Source organism: Prionailurus bengalensis, chromosome C2 (assembly GCF_016509475.1).
Source record: "Prionailurus bengalensis isolate Pbe53 chromosome C2, Fcat_Pben_1.1_paternal_pri, whole genome shotgun sequence".
NCBI lineage: Eukaryota > Metazoa > Chordata > Mammalia > Carnivora > Felidae > Prionailurus > Prionailurus bengalensis.
In genome coordinates, this window is record NC_057350.1 from 18,558,654 (window position 1) to 18,578,436 (window position 19,783).

The 19,783-nt window shown below is 44.5% G+C and overlaps 2 protein-coding genes across 9 annotated transcripts in view; one reads left to right on the forward strand and one right to left on the reverse strand.

The window, feature by feature from the left end:
- Positions 1 to 502: 502 nt before the first annotated feature.
- The window catches only part of LOC122490938 (atherin-like), a 97,903-nt gene continuing 78,622 nt past the window's right edge, over positions 503 to 19,783 (reverse strand). The window contains exons 4-7 of the mRNA XM_043593271.1: positions 12,321 to 12,628; positions 11,126 to 11,636; positions 6,336 to 6,530; positions 503 to 682 (exon numbers count right to left, since the gene is read on the reverse strand). Coding sequence (XP_043449206.1) covers positions 661 to 682; positions 6,336 to 6,530; positions 11,126 to 11,636; positions 12,321 to 12,628 — 1,036 coding nt within the window. The 3' untranslated portion in view covers positions 503 to 660. The remainder of the gene's footprint in view (positions 683 to 6,335; positions 6,531 to 11,125; positions 11,637 to 12,320; positions 12,629 to 19,783) is intronic.
- LOC122491270 (amyloid beta precursor protein) overlaps positions 11,502 to 19,783 on the forward strand; it is a 279,513-nt gene continuing 271,231 nt past the window's right edge. For all 8 annotated transcript variants that reach the window (XM_043593800.1, XM_043593801.1, XM_043593802.1 and 5 more), the window contains exon 1: positions 11,502 to 11,603. In XM_043593800.1, the coding sequence (XP_043449735.1) occupies positions 11,547 to 11,603 (57 nt within the window). In that variant the 5' untranslated portion in view covers positions 11,502 to 11,546. The remainder of the gene's footprint in view (positions 11,604 to 19,783) is intronic.

Below are 19,783 nucleotides of genomic sequence, written 5' to 3' on the forward strand. Positions count from 1 at the left end.
TTAATGTGTCTTTTTTATTTTGGCCATTCTGATAGGTGGGAGGTGATATCTCATTGTGGTTTTGATCTGCTCATTTCCTTGATTAGTGATGTTGAGCATCTTTTCATGTGTCTGTTGGTCATTTGTATGTCTTCTTGGAAAAACTGCCTATTCAGGTCCTCTGCCCATTTTTAATTGGATTATTTGTAGTAATCCGATTATTTGGATATTAACGCCTTATTGGATATATCATCTGCAAATATCTTCTCTCGTTCTTCAGGTGGCTTGTCATCTTGTTGGTGGTTTCCTTCACTGTGGAAAGGTTTTTTATTTTGGTGTAATCCCAATAGCTGAGTTGTGCTTTTGTTTCCCTTGCCTGAGGAGACATATCTAGAAAAATGTTTCTACTGCCAATGTCAAAAAAATTATAGCCTGTGTTTTCTTCCAGGATTTATACGATTTCAAGTCTCACATTTAGGTCTTTAATCCATTTTGAGTTTATTTTTGTGTGTGGTGTATAATAAAGTGGTCCAGTTTCATTCTTTTGCATGTAGCTTCCCGTTTTCCCAGCTCCATTTGTTGAAGAGACTGTCTTTTCCCCGTTGTATATTCTTGCCTCTTTTTTCACAGAAAAGGTAACTTTTAACTTGATTTAACAACAAAAACATCCTAGTGAAGTTTTTATGTTTCCTGAAGACAGCTCCTAATAACATAATAAGAAAGCAGAAACCAAATAATTGTCTCAAGAATACTGCAGGTGGGAGACCTCCATTCGTTGGAGGATCAAACAGGTGATTTCCACGTTGGGCTGCAACTCCCAAGTTTTTATTGTTTTTCATTTTTACGTTATTTATTTTTTTTAATGTTTATTTATTTTTGAGAGAGACAGAGACAAAGCATGAGCAGGAGAGGGGCAGAGAGAGAGAGGGAGACACAGAATCCAAAGCAGGCTCCAGGCTTTGAGCTGTCAGCACAGAGCCCAAGGCGGGGCTCAAACTCACTAGCCATGAGATCATGACCTGAACCAAAGTTGGATGCTCAACTGACTGAGCCACCAAGGCGTCCTTATTGTTTTCTATTTTTTAAGTTTATTTATTTATTTTTGAGAGAGAGAGAGAGTCAGGGAGAGAGGGAGAGAGAGAGGATCCCAAACAAGCTCTGCACTGTAGCACAGAGCCTGATGCAGGGCTTGAACTTACAGACCATGAGATCATGACGTGAGCCAACCAAAAGTTGGACGCTTAACCGACTGAGCCACCCAGATGCCCCAGCAACTCCCAAGTTTTTAGAAAGATAAACCAAGCTTAGATGAGGAAAAATACCATGACTTTATAAAGTATGGTTGGCCTCCGTGCCTCGCTGCTTTCATGACTCAGGTCTGGCGAGATGGCCAGACGAGAGGAAATGAGAATGAGAAGTCAGGGGCACCAGGGCCAAGCTTTGCCCCTAAGGAGTCAGAGGACCGGATGCAAGTTACCCCACTTCTCTGGGGTGCCAATAAGCCCTCAACAGAGGAAGGCTCGGCCTGGATGAGCCCTACGTCCACTTCAGCTCTAAACACTATAATTCTGTGTTCTTTTTCAACTTATAGGCACTGAAAAAGGGCTGGAGATGAATGGGTGAAGCGGTCACAGGATAGTACAAGATGAGGGAGGGGGCACCTGGCATGCTCAGAGTAAAGGAAAACCAGGCTAAATCAGATTCTTCCTTCCCAGATAAATGAAAGATAAGGTTCCTCAGGGCCAGCTGGCCAACATCTTCCCTTCAAGTGTGTGGAAGATGAGAGAGCGCCAAGCTTGAAAAATCAGGATGAAATTGCTACTTATATACAGAACTGCTTCTCAATCCCAAGGGATGAATAAAGCCCAAGGTTGTGCTGTTGTGGTTCATGGAGACTAAAGCGTACACTGAGTGATCATCACTGAAGACTGATTTCAAAAAAACGTAAGCCTAGGAGCAAATGCACCTCACTGTGCATGCTGGAGCTCCTTTGTCTCGACTGAAAAAATCTCTCATGGATGTTGTCTAGGTGTTAAATTATGGAGACTAATGAGACAGTATTAAGAACTTGAGTTACTCCAGCTGTTCCTAATATATCGGTCTACATTCTTCTATTTAAAAAAAAAAAAAAGTTTATTTTGAGAGAGAGGAAAAGCAGAGAAGGGGCAGAGACAGAGGAAGACAGAAAACTCCAAGTAGGTCCCGCGCGGTCAGCACAGAGACCGATGCAGTGCTTCATCTCACCAACCTGGAGATCATGACCTGAACCCACATCAAGAGTCAGACGCTAAAACCGACTAAACCACCCAGGCGCCCCTACCTTCTTCTAGATATAACCTGCGTACAGCTTTTGGACTTGTTTAGACATTTGGGTGGAAAAGCACCAAACAATGTTGATAGGATCTGAGTAAAAAAAAGTATTTCCCAGTATCACCCAGATAGCTGATACCAAAACGCTCCAATGGAGTTTAAGCAAACCTATGACTTGCTTCCTTCCTTAGGCCAAAATTAGTACTAAAAACTTGACATTTTCTAAGATTTAGGTCAGGGTTGAGGCCAGGGCTCTAGAATCCTCTGAAAACCAAGACTCGTGTCTTCACCGTTTCCTCTGTTTATTTCCATCTCATTTTATTCTTCCTCTGTGAAAGGAACTGACCTGCCTTGTTCCCCTTTTGATTTAGTCAGTATCTCTTACCAGGCTTCACAGACTCACCAGAACAAGGTGGTTATCTGGACCCTTGGCTCTGTGAAGTTTAGATAACAGAATCAATTTTTACCAGATAGTTGGAAAACAGAAATGACAACATTCCTTTCCAGACTGGGCTCCCTAAACCTTTTCATGATTTTTCTTTTCGGTACAATAATGAGGGCTGACGGGGCCTCTTGACACCATTAGCAGTAAATGAATTTTTCAATAAAGACTAACGGAGAAAAAGTATGGGAATTTGGATTTTTTTTTTTTTTTTGACCCAGAGAGCTATATCTCCTTGTGTCTTTACTTTCCATGTATACTCTATGGGAAATTTCAGCAAAAGCTTCTTAAAATTAATCCAATAGCTGTCTCCTTCAATTCTCTTTCCTGAAAGTCTTCACTCATCTATGGAGAGGTCCTGGCCACTTCTTAAGGGCTCCTATCCAGGAAGATTAAAGGCAGCGCAGTGAACTCAGGTTTCATCCTGAGGCATATCTTTGTAAACTTAGCAATACTTCCTTCTTTTCACATGAGGAAATTTAAAGCGAAGCAGGCTCAAATGTGAATTGGATTCTGTCCTATTTCTCCCCCAAACTGGGAAGACACTGGTCATATACTCGCACATTCGTATTATAAATATTCAAAGGCTCTAATCCGGTCTCCTCCATATAACACACATTTTAACTCCTACTTTAAATTTCCAGAATGCTTTTTTTTTTTTTTTGGCATCTCTTATGCCCTACTTTACAATGTCTGTCAGCCTAGTATTTCTACTTTCTTCTTTTATTAATCTATCTTCAAGGTCATGTGTGGAAACACCTTTCAGTGGAAAGAACCCATCCACTTTGACAAAAACGTACACTATAAACCTTCATTACTGCAAGGATGTTAAAAAAAAAGTCCAAAAAAAAATGCCTTCAAAGCAGAGTTCCCTAAAATTTGCTTGGGGCAACACTGGTCCCAGAAGTTGATGCAGTAAACAAAAACAAAAACAGGGGAGCGAGGGGGATGTTGTACAAAGAGCTACAAAATTCAAAAAGCAATAAAATTCCAATTGCACAGCAGCATTTTGAAGGGTGGTAGACATTCTAAAGTAAAAATATATATTTAATTTTGTGTAATTAAATATTTCTCAAACTTCTTTAATTATGGAACTATTTTCACGTACGTATTTAACACTTAGTAACATACTGCTGTACTAGGGTTCCACGGTACACAGTTTGGAAATTGTGCTAAAAGACGTTACTCTTCTATTTTTCAAGAATTATTATTCTAGCTCATTCATGTATTGGAAAATAACCTTGAGATATAAATATAACTCACTTCTTCTTCTTACTGTATTCACAGGAGTATTTATGGTTCATCTCCCAAATACCAAATCTCCGAGTGACTATTTGGCTGTTACAAGTAAACACAAAACATCTCTGCTTTTTTGTAATATTATGGTAACTTCATCTGAACAGTTCTTGGCTCATGTGCTGGGGACAGGCCATCAGTCATCACAGACAATTGCCACACTCACATGGCCAATATTCATCTCTCATTTGCCACTCTTCAGTCTTCATATACCATATTCAAGTCACTGCCTATCGTATGTACTTCTGATACCTACCTCCAAACAAACTAAAAGTCATTATTTATTATTTCCCTCACTAAAAAAAAAAATGTAATTAATGGTGTCCAGGTGAGACAGAACAGAGTACAAATCCTTCCTCCTCTTTGAGGGAGGGAGGGAGGGAGGAAGGGAGGGAGAGAGAGAGAGAGAGAGAGAGAGAGAGAGCAAGCGAGCAGGCACAAGGGAGGTAGGGACAGAGAGAGAGAGAGAGAGAAAGAGAGAGAGAGAGAGGGAGAGAGAGAATCCCAAGCAGGCTCTGTGCTAAAAGTGCACAGAGCCTGATGTGGGGCTTGAACCCACAAACTGTGAGACCATGACCTGAGCTGAAACCAAGAGCCAGACGTTTAACCAACTGAGCCACCCAGGTGTCTCTGACCCTTTCTGGTTCTGTTAACCTCTGTCACCTCCTCGTCTGTGACATGGGAGGTTAACCCAACACAACTCACAAGTATTCAGTGAGATCCTGCATGTAAATTCCTCAGCCTGGCACACAATAATCCTTTGTTCTTATTAGTAATGAAGTGTCCTACAATGATTTTTCACAAACTTTTTACAGATTTCATCCATGGTCATCCCTGAAACTTCTGGCAATTCTCCCTATTTTTCCCAATCGATTCCAACTTTTTCACCCTCCAAATTTCCCTACACCTTGCCCACTGACAAACCTTTTTCTAGAAATAATGAGAAAATGCCAGACTGATTAGGAACCTGTAGTGAGCAGTATTAGCTCACTGCTGCCCATTCCAGCTGACCTAAATTCCTCGCTCCTCAAACATTAACATGTTCCCCCCACACCTCAGTCCCAATTACCAGCCCCATCATGAACCTTCTAGATGCATTTACATGGTTCTTCCTTAGAATATCCTCCCTCTCACCCCCTTTTCTTTTCTTTTTATTGTTAGTATCAAATCCCCTGCAAAAAAACCCTCTTCCTGATGTCCCTGATTAACCCTTTCCTTTTTTTAAGTTTATTTGTCTGAGAGACAGAGAGCATGAATGGGGGAGGGGCAGAGAGAGAGAGAGGGAGAGAGAGAATCACAAGCAGGCTCCACACTGTCAGCAAGGACCCCGATGTGGGGTTCGAACGCATGAACTGCGAGATCAACCTGGGCCCAAATCAAGAATGGGACTCTTAACCAACTGAACCATCCAGGCGCCCCCGATCAACCCTTTCAAGGGCTATAGATTTATGACTCTAATTTTCTTCTGACACATTCATATATATATACACACACAGACGTTATACCAAGTTGTACTTACTGATGTTAAGTTTCCCACTCTAGTATGCCTGTTATTTTTTTTAAGTTGAGATGTAATCGACATATAACAACGTATTAGTGTTAAGTGTACAACCTGAGGATATATGTATATATTGTGAAACTGATTACCACGGTAAGTTTAGTTAACATCCCTCACTACCATAATTACAACATTTTTTCCCCTTGTGATGAGAACTTTTAACATAGACACTCTTAGCCACTTTCAAGTATACAATACAGTGTTGTTAACTAGAATCACCATTCGCTTTGTCTTTTTCCTCCCAGATAGTTTTCTCACATAAACATAAAGTTTTTTAAGCGGAGTGAATGTATCAGGTTTTCCTCCTTCCCACAATGGAAGCGTAAAAATACTTGATTGATCCATCAATGCTAAACACTTTCATTCTCAGTAGTTATATATACTTTAATGGGAACAAAAATCCCATGGGACATTTGGGGGCTACAGCAAAGTAAGGTGTTTGTTTCAGGACAAAAGCTGTATATGGAGTGCTTGTGAAGTTGTCATTTATTTGTTGGTTGGTTTGAGTGTTCTGTCATTCAGGATGTTGTTTATTGACCAAAGGTGTTCATGAATACTTAAAGCATATCTGCCTGGAATCTTCCCAATCATTTTAGGGTTAGGTAACACTTCTCTGGCAATAGCCTTTGCTAGGATTTTGAAAGTTGAGTTACTTATCAAAGATTCTAGAGCTTCTCTGTCCTTAAGGAGGCGAACGTAAAGGGCAATCTCTAAGTATGATTCGTGTGGAGACAAAGAGGTCTTCAATACCTTGCAGCAGAACATCCCTCAGCTTCAAAGTCTGTCACCTGTAGGGGCTGGCAATGGCCCCAGGCCACCGCGAGCTGTGGTTTCTGGCAGGTACTCTGGGAAGTTATTCCTCTTCCCCTCCATTCTGCAGGAGGCAGCCTGTCCTGTGAAATCCTCTCAGCACCTCTGCCAAGCAGCCTTTCCAAGCCTTTCCATCTGCAAACCAAGATGCATATCTTTCACATACCTGCCATGTGCCCTTGGGAGGGGTCAAAGTTTTGCCTAATTCTTAGCATATCCCGTAGTCCTACAGCTCTGTCCCTTTCTCCCCCACTCAAGAAAGCATATTGGAATACAAACGAATAGGCTGATAAAAGAGTCACCTTGAATCTGCTCTCATTTATGTGTTTTAAAAAAGTAAATCACTCACGAATTTGGGATGTTTATCGGCAGAGCATTACTCAGGGATCCACCTAAGTAGCCCTGGCCTGACAGTTACTGTGCCAACTGACCATCCCTGGCAAGGTCGATGCAAGGTCAAATTAAGACTATCCTTGTCACTAAATGACAGCTAATGTAAATTCCTGTTCTTTCAAGAAAAGAGAACTGCTTTCTATTATAAAGCAGGCACTGTGTTAAGCGCCTTCTGAGTTCGGCACCACACCACCTGACAAGGGGGGATTTTCAGTAATGGAGGCTCTGGTAGCTTCAGTTACTATTTTCAGTAACAATACATAGTAGTCAAGATTTCTCAAAGCCCGAGTCCTTTTCCACCATCACTTATTGCTGCCCAATTAAAATTCTCTGAAGAAATAAATTGGTGTAATTTTCATCCAGTCTCCATTAAGCCTTCCTGCTACTGGATTGATTTTACGCTTCTTACCTCCACCCAAGAGCTAATTTTAAAAGTATTGTATGGGGCGCCTGGGTGGCTCAGTTGGCTAAAGCATCCAACTCTTGATTTGGGCTCCTGTCATGATCTCCCGGTTCATGAGTTTAGGCCCCATGCTGGGCTCTGCACTGACGGTGCGGAGCCTGTTTGGGATTCTCTCTCTCTCTCTCTCTCTCTCTCTCTCTCAAAATAAATACAAAAACTAAAAAAAAAAAAGTATTGTATTGGTTGAAGATATATGAACACTTCATGGATGCCATAGTGAAGTAAAGGCCCATGAATGAATCGTAACTGAAGAAAAACGGCAAGTGAAATGTCTCACCCTCTGTCTTCGTGCAGGCCTATTAGATATGTGGAGTTAAATGTAGGTATGCTAAATGGTAATTATCCACTTAAGATTTTCTTTACATCTATTCGTTAGAAAGAAGAAAAAAAAATCTCACTATGAATGAAAGCTGCACTCATCATTGGGAGAAAACATTTTATGGTGAAAAGTTTCAATGCTATTTACAGTTTAGACTTCTGTAGATATTGAAGACTGCGGTCAAGTCAAGGCAATAATAATGTCCTTTTGTCTTTGGGAAGGTAGAAAAAGATGAGTGAGAATACAATTCAAGACCTCCTTCTGGTTTACAAAAAGGAATCAGCATGAGGTTTCAGAAGGGAAGACAAGTTAACAGGCATGTGAAACTCTCAAATACGTCACAGTGCCATCACAGAAGAAACCAACCCTGCCGACAGCTTGATCATGGCCTATTAGATTCCAGAATCATGAGAGACCAAATTTCTGTTGTTAAGCCACCCACGCTGGGCTACTTTATCATGGCAGCCGTATGAAACGAACACAGCACCCAACTTCCAGCTTCTCTGGAGCTTGCTTTCGGTGATATTTGCAGGGCGCAGATAACACCTTAAACGCACAACGGCAACACTATTCACGAAATACATTTGGGAGGTTTGGTAGTGAACGTGACCAGTGTGAATCCACAAAGTCAAAGGCCACGCTAGCCTGCAGACTGAGGCGGCAGCCGACTACTCCACGCTGCAGTGCTCACCGCACTCCCAGAGCACTAGGAAAAGACGGGGACAACCAGCACATGCTCAGAGGACAATGGCCAGAGGATGGGAGGCACCAGAACCCATGCAGTTTGCACAACTGTTCAAAGAAGCGCTTCGGTTACTCTGTGAAGAGAGGACACTGGAGGCAGAAGCGGCGCGAAAACAGTTGGCAAATACGTGAAGCTCTGTGGTGTGGAAAAGACTAGTTTGGCCCGGATATGGGGGTACAGAAAGGACAGCTAAGTGGAGGTTAAAGGAGATGAATGTGAGAGATGCCTGGCTGGCTCAGTCGGTTAAGCACCTGACGTCAGCTCAGGTTGTGATCTCTCAGTCGGTGAGTTCGAGCCCCGTGTCAGGCTCTGTGCTGACAGCTCAGAGCCCGGAGCCTGCTTCAGATTCTGTGTCTCCCTCTCTCTCTCTCTCTCTCTGCCCCCCCCCCCAACCCCCTCACATTCTGTCTCTGTCTCTCAAAAATGAATAAATGTTAAAAAAAATTTTTTTAAGGAAAGCAATGTGGCCCCTCCCCCACGCCCACTCACACTGTCTATGTCTCTCAAAAATGAATAAATGTTAAAAAAAATGTTAAGGAAAGGAATGTGGGCTTTATCTTTAACTTTTTTTTTTTAAGTTTATTTACTTTGAGAGAGAGAGGAGAGAGAACAAGCTGGGGAGGAGGCAGAGAGAGTGAGACAGAGAGAGAATCTCAAGCAGGCTCCATAATGTCAGCATGGTGCATGGAACTCAATGTGGGGCTCAAACTCACGGAACTGTGAGATCATGACCATAGCCAAGACCTAGAATGGGATGCTTAAACCACTGAGCCACCCAGGTGCCCCCAAGGAATGTGTGCTTCAAATGGGGCAAGAACTTTCTAGTAACTAGAACAGCCCAAAGACAGAATGCATGCCTGAAGAGCAAGTGAACCTCTCCCAAGCCGAGGCATTTAAGCCTCAGAATGGTGTTGCAGACTTTCCTGCCAATGGGTGGTCAGTCCCTTCCACAGCTCTCCCGTGTTCTTGTGGCTAGGGATGTTCTTGTATTTCCTGCTCAGGGGATCCAGAAGGCATGTCGGGGCAGGAAATGACATTAAATGCAGAACAGAGAGAGTTGCTGGAAAGTAAAAGCCATCAGGATCTCTGAGTAGTGATAGAACAGGGGAAAATGTAAAGAAAGTCCATCATTCTGACACAGTCAGGACCTCACCCTCTTTCCCAGGGGAACATCTTGTCCAAGGGATGGGTGAGTGGGGTGAATTTCAACAGGGGAAAGAGCAAATACTAAACCTGAGAACTTTTTATTTTTACAGATTATAACCCCACCTCTGTATTTTTGAATCTGTGCTTAATAACATCCTGTATTCCTAAAAAATTGCTTCCTCCTCTCTAGGACTGGCTTCATGGGCACGTGATCTGCACGACCCGGGGCCTGGTGATTGGTTTAATGTTCTGCTGTCGCCGCCTTAAAATATTTCATTTTGGAACAAAGGGTCCCACCTTTTCGTTTTGCAGTGCACTCTGCACAATTTCTAACTGGCCCTGTTCCCTCTCCATCTCGGAGTGACGCTCCTTTTTGCATTCAGAGGCTTTCAACTGTTCATACCAACCTAGGGAGAACAGGGAATTGGGGTGGTGGGTAAACGCGTGTTATTTGCTCTCAGGATTTGCTTAGGCAGCTCCCGAACTTATCACTGGGAATAACAGCAAGGGCCTCGCTGGCTTTTGTAGGTAGCATAGAATATAGAGCATGTAAACAAATATTGCACTATAACAAGTATTTGCTACTATTTGCTGGAGACCTTCCAAGAACAGGGGGCAAAGGAATCCAGGGGTCAGACTGGAGGCCTGGAAGGGGGAATGGTGGAAGACAACATTCGGGGGAGCGGACAGCTGAATGCTGACTTCTCAGGAAGGAAGCCAGCATCCTCCAGGCTGAGCCTTGATCCCAGGGGCCAGAGTCTGTGGCTTGCTTCCCTCCCACTCAGCACCACAGTGGACCGTGGCTTAGCGACTTCTGCTCCTTCAGGTCAAGAGCAGGGAATACGGCTGGGCAGTTCTAGACCATTCTAGCCCAGCTCAACACTAACCGGGAATTGGACGGCTTGTGTCTAATCTAGGAGACCGTGGCTTCCCAGCAGGTTCATTTCTGTCATCTAGGGCAGACACAATGGAGAACAAGGACAGAGTTTGAGGTCAGGAGTTCTCAGTCATGGGGGTCTAATAGGAATCCTCTCTCCAAATCCTTTCCCGCTGACCTTTCACTTCACCCTGGTCTCAGATGGATGTGACAACCCCCCCCCCCCAAAACAGCAACAAAAAACCCTGCTGGTTGTTCCCTTCCCCAAACAAAAACCAAAAACACCCAACAAATAAGCAAAACTTTTTTCTTAAACCCTTCCTTCAAGGAGAAGTAAATAGGTCGCCCCCTCGTTCACCAGGTCCAGGGCCTTTCTCCTTTGGTTTGTTCTAAAGATAGATATGCCAGGTTGCTCCCGGCTGCTTTTGACGGGAAAATATATATATATATATATATATATATATATATATATATATATATGTATATTAAGCTTTTACTCTCTCAACAAGCAAAGAAATTCCTGTTTCCTTTCAGCTTGTCCGGTTCCTGGTCTCTTCCAGAAACGCCTCCCCCCCTCCCCCCCCCCCCCCCCCCCCCCCCCCCCCCGCAAACCAAGACAAAAAAAAAAAACAAAAAAACCCCAACCAAATGCGGATAAAAACACACCCCAGCAGCAGCCCTTTATACGACATCCCTGAGAGGCCTGCGGGGTCGGATGAGTCAAGCTCACGGGGACGAGCGGCGAGCGCTCCCGACTTTTCTGGAGCCCGAACGTCCTACGACTCACCTTTCCCTGATCCTGCACCGGTCCTCTCCCGGCCCCAGACTCTCGCTCCGGCTCGCGGAGGCCCCGGGGGCCGGCGGCCGGCGGCCGGGGCGGGGCGCGCAGGAGCGGAGGCCGCCGCACCTGTGGGCGCCGGGGGCGCGGGCCCCTCCCGGCCCGAGCGCGCGCAGCTCCCCGGCGGCTCCGCTAGGGGTCCCTCTCGGGTGCCGAACGGGGCGGGCTGGATCAGCTGACTCGCCGGGCTCCGAGCCCAGCCGCCGCGCTCCAGCTCCGTCAGTTTCCTCGGCAGCGGCTGGAGAGAGCAGCCGGAGCGGCGCGGGCGCGGGGGCCATCGGAGACGGCGGCGGCGACGGCACCGGCGGAGCCAGGGCGCGGCGGATCCCACTCGCACAGCAGCGCGCTCGGTGCCCCGCGCAGGGTCGCGATGCTGCCTGCTTTGGCACTGGTCCTACTGGCCGCCTGGACGGCTCGGGCGTTGGAGGTGGGTGCCGCGCCTCGGAATTGGGGGTGGGGGCTGCGGTGGGAATCCCATGCCCCTAAATCTTTAATCCGAAGAAGCCGGGGGCAGTCCAGGGAACCCCTCTTCCCCTCCACGTCCCACGCCCCCGCTTGCGGGTGCCCTGCGCATCCGCGCCTCCGGCCCAGCCCTGGCCCGGGAACGCGCGCTCCGGCCGGCGGAGAGGGAGCTCGCGAGGCGTCGGGCTCCCGGGGTCCGCGGCGGTTGTGGGAGAGGAGGGGTGGAGGCGATCCTGAGCTCTGACCCTGACTCAGTCCCTGCCTCGCGGGCGGGGGCTGGGGGAGAGGCGAGAGACTTCCAGATGGGGGGTGGGGGGGAAGGGGGACGGAGCACGTGGGGAAAACCGAAAACGCAGCGTCCCTGGATCCCGTCCTCGGCTCCTGATCGGTGCCCTTCCTTCTTTCCGGCCCTGGGGAGGAGGAGCCGGGACAGCTCGGGAAGCAGCCCCCCTTTCCCTTTGCCTTTTCTGCCCCGTTTCACCTTCTCTTCTTATCCCCAGCACCTCTTCCCTGCCCGACCTCTCGCTCCTTCCCTTTGGCGGCCGCTCGCCGCGGCCGCCTCAGTGCGACCCCAGGAGGGTCGCGCACCACCTTCCCTAGGCAAACTTTGTACATTCTGCGTCTCCCTTTTGTGTAAGTTGAGAGAGATGGGAGGGGTCGAAGACCCACGGCCACCTCGCACCTTCCCCAAAGCCTGGACGGCCCTGGCGTTCGCTCCGCACCTTCAGCTCCTTCCGGAGAGGGAGAAGGTTCCCGGGAACAAAAGCCGCGACACCCCGCCCTCGCCAGCCCGGGGCGCGGTGGCTGAGCCAGCCGCCTGGGTCTGTGCGCCACCGAGGCTCCCGCCCGACTCCCTTCCCGGAGCTGCGCGTCTGTCCCAGAGGGGGCTGGGGCGCTGCTGGGGCCGCTTTGGCGGAGCCTCGGGGGGCCCTCCACGGCCACTCCTCGTCACCTCCGGGGCTTGCTAATTCTGTGTCGGGCTGGAAAGTCCTTGGGGAGAAATTCGCGGACAGTGGGGTGTGCGTCTGATTAGGGCAGTGGCGGGCGGAGGGGAGGCGCGAGCTCTTCTCCCCTCCAGTGCATCAAAGGAGGCGTTTGTCTGATTAAGGCGCGGTCTCTTCCCTGGCAGCGCTGGGCAGTCTGGTTTAGTCCCCCTGGGGGCGCGGGCTGCCGGGGAGGGTCCTCAGGGTCTTTTTTTTAGGGTGCAGATAAAAGGATTGAATTGAGTGAAGATTAAGACGGAGAAGATGGCGCCTCTGCAGTGCAGCAAAGAAAAGCTGTGTGGAGGCTGCAGCCTGGTGAAATCCACCCACCACTAGGTGTATAACAAGTCTTCCCCATTCATCCAACTCTCGAACATTCAGCTAACGCCTGTGCAAAATGACTATTTTTCTTTTTACCTAAGGATGCTAAGAAGTTGTTTGCGTGACAGGAGGGGCAGACGAGCTTGTATGTCTCATCGTTTGGGTTCCCTTTTGGTATCTTAGCACTTGGCAGTCTCTCCCAATTTTTCCATTTTTTTTTTCCTCCTTTTCCCCTACCTCATGGTAATTTTCCAAAAAAAGCAATTCCCAGACCAGTGTTTTTCTGTAATTACCCTGAGGCTATGCAGATTACCACACCACTATGGTTTTTGAGTTCCAAATTTACAAGGTCATTGAACTTTTCCCCCTTCTTTTACCTGTAAGTGGCTCAGAAATCATCTTAGGGCTGGTTAAGACTGATTTAAGAAGTGAAGAATTTGGTTTTCCGTATTTTTTAAAAACTGCATTTAATTAAGGGGATTCTTGTTTCCTCCAATTACTTGCATTTACTCCTACAAGTGTTGCTGTTATCTTCCCGATTGTCTTTCCACACGCTAAAAAAACAGAAATTAAGTAATTAAAAGCATATCATAACCTGTACATTTGGAGTTTTTGCCCAAATGTGAATATTTAACTTTTTTGAGCACTGTTTTTTTTTGTTTTTTTTTTTTTTCCTGTATAAAAAGAGGCAGCATTTAGGCAAATATGAGTCAGGTTTATTTTATTTTTTTGGCCTGTTTGCATTTCTTTGCTCTTTCTGCCATTCTTTTCGACATTTTTACTTGTTACTGCCACTTCTTTCGAATAGTGGAGGTGAAATTCACAGTCCATTTTGCAAAGCATTGGTGGAAGGGTAGGCAATTCACTCTAATGAGGTTTGAGGAGGGTTAATTCAGCTATATCTATGTCCACTGAAAGATGTAATTATGAGTTGAGTGTTTTTTGTAGGCCTTAGAAAATAGGTCTACTGCAGGTGGCTCTAAAAAAAGAAGTGAATAAGGGCAATGTTAATGGGGCCTCGACTTTTGGGGTTATTACCTGAGTCGATGAATTTGCCTGGTGTATTGACAGAGTATAAAATTAAAAGGCTCTAACATTTATTTGTTTAAATAATAGTGCTTCTTACATTTTAGTTTACCCTGTTGAGGGGTTTAATCTAAATGGGAGGTTAACCTAAAAACAATTACTTGTTTTGATAATGGTGGTAATTCACAGATTATGGATACCTAGTCATACTGACTAGTCCTGCCTTAGGAGTAGAGATCTATACACAGAATCGTGAAGCCCAGATTTGATCGTGATCTTTAAGGAGTCACCGTTTCTTGCTAATCAATGGGAAATCATGATAACTGGCAGGGCACAAAAGCTTCTCTCTTGTCACCTAACCAGAAGAGGTGCCTGATGGCATTTGGGAAGCTATTAGTACTGCGGAGAAGTATTCAGATAGAATAATGATCCCTGGTCCTGATGGGGGAAGTGAAAAGGAACATGCAACTGAACAGATCTCAAGGTTAAGTTAGGAATGACTGATGGAAAAAAAATACAAAAGAAATAATGTGGCCCATTGAATAGTGGTTTAAAGGAAAAGAGATTATGTTTGTGGATGAGGCTTTCTCCTTGTTGCTAGAGGATCCCTATTGTTATGCTACTGTTAATGGCATACTGGAGACTTCTATAGAGATATTTATAAGAAGATGAAGGGTGTCAGTCATTCCAGAAATAAGCATAGCTATTATATGCCTTTCATGTAGCCACTAAACTGTCACCAAAGAAATGCAATAAAATTCAGTAGAAATGTGCATTTTGTTTCTGCAAATTTGATCTAGGTGGGGACATGTATTACCTTAAGAGACTTACAAAGCATCTTTAATATATATTCCTTATTCCCAGCTTCATTATGTTAATTACAAATGCAAAGGTAAACCTTATAAATGTATTTTAGATGTAAAGCCCTGGGTGGAAGGTTTAATTTGACTGTATTTGCCTCATTACCACCCACCCGCATTCCCCTGCTCACCCAAAGTTTGCAGACTAAATAAGACAGGCACAGGATTGTTAAAGGAATTAGAAAGTGTTGAATACCAGGAGGAAAGGACAGATTAAGTGGTTTACTGAATAAAAGCCTTACAGTGTAAACATCTATATTTGAGGAATAAAGAACAATGAGATGAGATAATCCTAGAGAATTTCCTGGTAGGAAAATTCCAGCCAGTATTGTACCCCAGGTCTGGGGAAGGGAGTTTAAGTCTTAGCATTTACAGCATTTGTTTACATGCCTCTCCCAACCTTCTCCCTCCCAGAGACAGAGGGACACACACACACACACACACACACACACTACCCCTGAGGTGAGGGTGGAGCCAATGTAGGGTTTGATTTTCCTAAACACTGCATCTATTCATTTGGGACAGTTGTATTGATTCTCTTCTTGGGCCAAACACAGTCCACAGCTCTGAAAACGTTGTGAGCAATGCAGTCTTTTCCTTCATGAAGCTTCCAGTCTAGTGGGGAGGACAGACCATAAATCACTATAAATAAATGTTCATGAACTGAGACAGATGCCGAGACAAAGCAGGGGGCAGGGTACAATCTGGCGAAGAGTAGGGGCTTCGGAATAAGGGGTTGAGGGGCGTGAGGGAAGGGGCTGCAAGTAAGATCTCAGCGCTCTGCTGCAGTATCTTCAGTGGGACCTTCACTAAGGAAGTGAGTACATGACGAAAAAAGTGATTCGCTGGGCCACTGGGAGGCGGGTGGGAAAATACAATATTAAATGTCTGTTTTGGTTTTTGCTGGTGGTTTCTACTTCTCCGCGTTCTACATCGTTGTGAAATGGTTTCCTTTTCGTAGTGGGGTCCCAGATACAAGTGTACGGGGTGGGGGGTGATGCCACATACGACCTCCTGCAAATCTCTGGAAATACTGTCACCCTGTGTCTCAGAGCCAGTATGCAGATACACCCTCGTAAGGGGCTGGAAGGAGCCGGAGGGGTGGCAGGCAGAGGAAGTTAAGGAATGAGCATCCCCCCTGATTGAGTAGCAAGTTTAATCAAAATGTCTATTTCTTAATTTGTTGTTGTTAATAAAAAAATACGCCCGGGGCACCTGGGTGGCTCAGTCGGTTGAGCGTCCGACTTCGGCTCAGGTCATGACCTCACGGTCTGTGAGTTCGAGCCCCGCGTTGCGCTCTGTGCTGACAGCTCAGAGCCTGGAGCCTGCTTTGGATTCTGTGTCTCCCTCTCTCTCTTCCCCTCCCCTGCTCATGCTCTGTCTCTCTCTGTCTCAAAAATAAATAAAAACATTAAAAAAAAAAATACGGTCAACAGTACCTAAACCCTCAAACTGAATTTGCAGATGAAAACCATGGTGAAGAGGAAAATGTTACATAACCATTTCTTCAGTGTCCTAGGGATAGCTTAAGAAATAACCGTGTCTGTGAGGGCACGAGTGTTTTTTCTTTGAAAACAGTGTTTTGTGAGTTTTCCCTCTTGAGAGTAAATCCTGATTAATAGATAGGCATCCCTCTTTAGAAGTCCCCCAGAAACTGGGTTAGAATGACTGGTCAAGAAATAAAGCACAGTACTAATAGCCTACTCTTGTAGCCTTACCGATAGCATAGTTCGTTAGCACGTAGTTTGTATATGAATTATGTACAAATATATAGTTTGTATATGTATTATGTACGGATTCTTAACAAAAGAGGAAGCTAGAGAAAAGATGTCAGTAGGCAAATCCTAAGGAAGAGAAAGTACATTAATAGGACTGTATTGTATTTAACAGAAAAGGTCTGCGTGTAAGTGGACCCTGGTTCAAACCCTTGTTCAAGAATCAACTAATTCGTTACCAAAAAAAAAAAACAAACTCCAACATGTTCATCAGTTAATAGGTTTATGAAAATGTGATGCTTAATAGATTAGTTTGCCGACTCTTCAAAGTAGGATGGATACAGAGGACTCCCGTTCATATGTATGAAATGTTAGCTGCAGTAAGGAGCTTAGATTTAGTTGGGCCACATTTCTGAAGAAACCTACAATACAGATTTAGCTTGAACTATGTTAGGATTATAGTATTTTATGAAAGAAGGTAGTGCTGCTTGAAATGGGGAAGACGAGAGAGGTATTGAAAAGCCTGCCTCTGTGGTAAGGAGTGGAATTGTCCCCGCATTTGTAATGGTAATTGCGGTACCCATGTGATGTTAGGCAACACCTGATTATTGAGATTGTCACATGTTCAGGGAAGCTAACATCTCACACTGATGCCCAGCCCGGACTAGAGCCGGATTGCCTGGGCTTACATCCTGGCTCTGTCCCTTGTGAGCTATTGACTGTGGGCTAGCTCCGGACCTCATTTTTTCCTTTGTCAAATGGGGACGTATATAGAAAAACATATATGTGTAAAATGCTTGCTTGGAACGGGATATGAGTTAATATATACAGTATGATGTGGCACTTTATAAGAGCTGTGTGTTAGTTACTGCTGTATGTGATGATGATATAAAATGGTATATTTAAATCACACAGAGTTGAAGGGTACAAAGGCAAGACAAAACTCCTATATGATGTTTTACTTATATATTGAGTAATGCACTTAACTGACCAGCTAAGATTATTGCAGGAAATGGGCAGTCCTCTAAAAAACAAATGAATTTTATTTAAAGGATGACATACCACAGATAACATTTGCAGAATACATGTTTTAAAATTTCATTTACTAAATGTGCATATTTTGTATTTCAGTTGGCTTTTTTAGAAAACATTAAAATATATTGTGTTCATTGAAAAATGTTAAACAGTACAGAAATGTGTAAAGCAGCATAAGCAGTTTTTGCACAAATGGACAGACCGATTTTAAATGTATGCATATGGGCGGCCTGCCACATTTGTCTAATATTGAGCGAATTTGTATACTGGCTTGATTATTAACTCGCTATTAGTTGACTATCAGCTGTATGCAAGGAGCTGTGAAAAAGCTTGGTGTAGTTTTTAGCAAAATCTCTTCTAAAAAAAAATGACTAAACAGGTTTTGCCAATCAAGGCCAAAATGGAAGGTTTCAAATGCCAGCAAAAGATTTTTGGTCTTAAAATGAAAGTGTGAAACGAGCTTCACCAGCATGTACAAGGAAACCGAAAAGCAGACTGCTTGAGGGTGCAGCATTTCTATAAGAACTAGGTTTTAAAATAAAACGAATTAGTTATGGGGCGCCTCGGTGGCTCAGTCGGTTGAGCGACCGACTTCGGCTCAGGTCATGATCTTGCAGTTTGTGAGTTCGAGCCCCGCATCGGGCTCTGTGCTGGTGGCTCAGAGCCTGGAGCCTGCTTCGGATTCTGTGTCTCCTTCTCTCTGCCCTGTCTCCGCTCATGATCTGTCTCTCTCTGTCTCTCAAAATTGAATAAACATTGACAAAAAAAATAACGAATTAGTTATCAGTCAGGTGATGAGTATAATGGTCTGCTTAATTAAAAGCAGACTCTTTAAGAATCAGCGTATTTTGTTTATTATATAATACGAGGTTTCAGTCTCAATTTCAAAATTAGGCTAAGGATATTTGAGAGTACACAGAACTGGTGTTATTGAAGTTCAGGAGCGATTAACACATTGGAGAATGAATAAGCAAAGTCCCAAGGAATCTGTGGGTTTTTGTTAACACCACTTTTGTATTTATCCTTGTCCTACTCAATCAAAAAAAAAGTGGGTTCAAGTAAGAGAATGTATCCATGTTTGAAATAAACCTGCTCAGAGTAGATCCAGTGAGTAGCGAATGAGATGGGTCCACAGCCACATGTAAAGGTCAGTGAGGAGGGACAAGGAATACGCAAGACAAGCGTTTCAGAAAAGGGAAAATAACAATCAGAGTATTATGTACATGAATGGATTCTAGAATTCTTTTTTTTTTTTTTTTTTTTTTTAATTTTTTTTTTTTTCAACGTTTATTTATTTTTGGGACAGAGAGAGACAGAGCATGAACGGGGGAGGGGCAGAGAGAGAGGGAGACACAGAATCGGAAACAGGCTCCAGGCTCTGAGCCATCAGCCCAGAGCCTGACGCGGGGCTCGAACTCACGGACCGCGAGATCGTGACCTGGCTGAAGTCGGATGCTTAACCGACTGCGCCACCCAGGCGCCCCTGGATTCTAGAATTCTTAAGGTCTTATCGGTGATGGACCCCAAATGGTGTTTGTATCTTTCAATTTCCAGATGGTCCTTGTCTATTTTTTCTTCCCAAGTGCAGACGATTTTTAGCTGAGAAATTTGATTGAGCGAGAAAAGTCCATGTTGTAACCAAGGAGGGGTTTATTTTGTTGATGTGAAATTGTTTTTGGCCTAATTCTTTCTTTGAGAATCTAACAGTTTGTCCTATGCTCTCAATTTGCTTCCACACAAACCACATCCTGTCTTCATTGAAGGATGTAAGGAAGTCTCCTAGATGATAGAGACTGATAAATTACTCTTCGGCCTTAAAGGATACTTCGTGAGAGTAAGAGATCTGGTATATCAAGAAAAGGCAGTTGTATTAAGTGAAGAAATGGGTGATTACTCTTGTGGCTTGGTTAAACTTCAAACCTTTAATGACTAATATATTTTGGCCATAGATGGAGAAATTTTGCAGGAAGAAACACAGGAGATTTAATCCCACCCTTGAGGTATATATGTGTACCTTAGACCTGACCCCTTACCCCCAGCTACCACAAACTCATTTGTTCAGTTTTCCATGTCTGCATGTGCTTAATTACAATCAAATTAATGAGGCAACATAAATTTAAGTTTTAATCAAAAATAAAATAGTATTGTCTGTCAGGGCTTGATTAGTCCAAAAAGGAACTTAAAAAAAATTTTTTTTAACGTTTA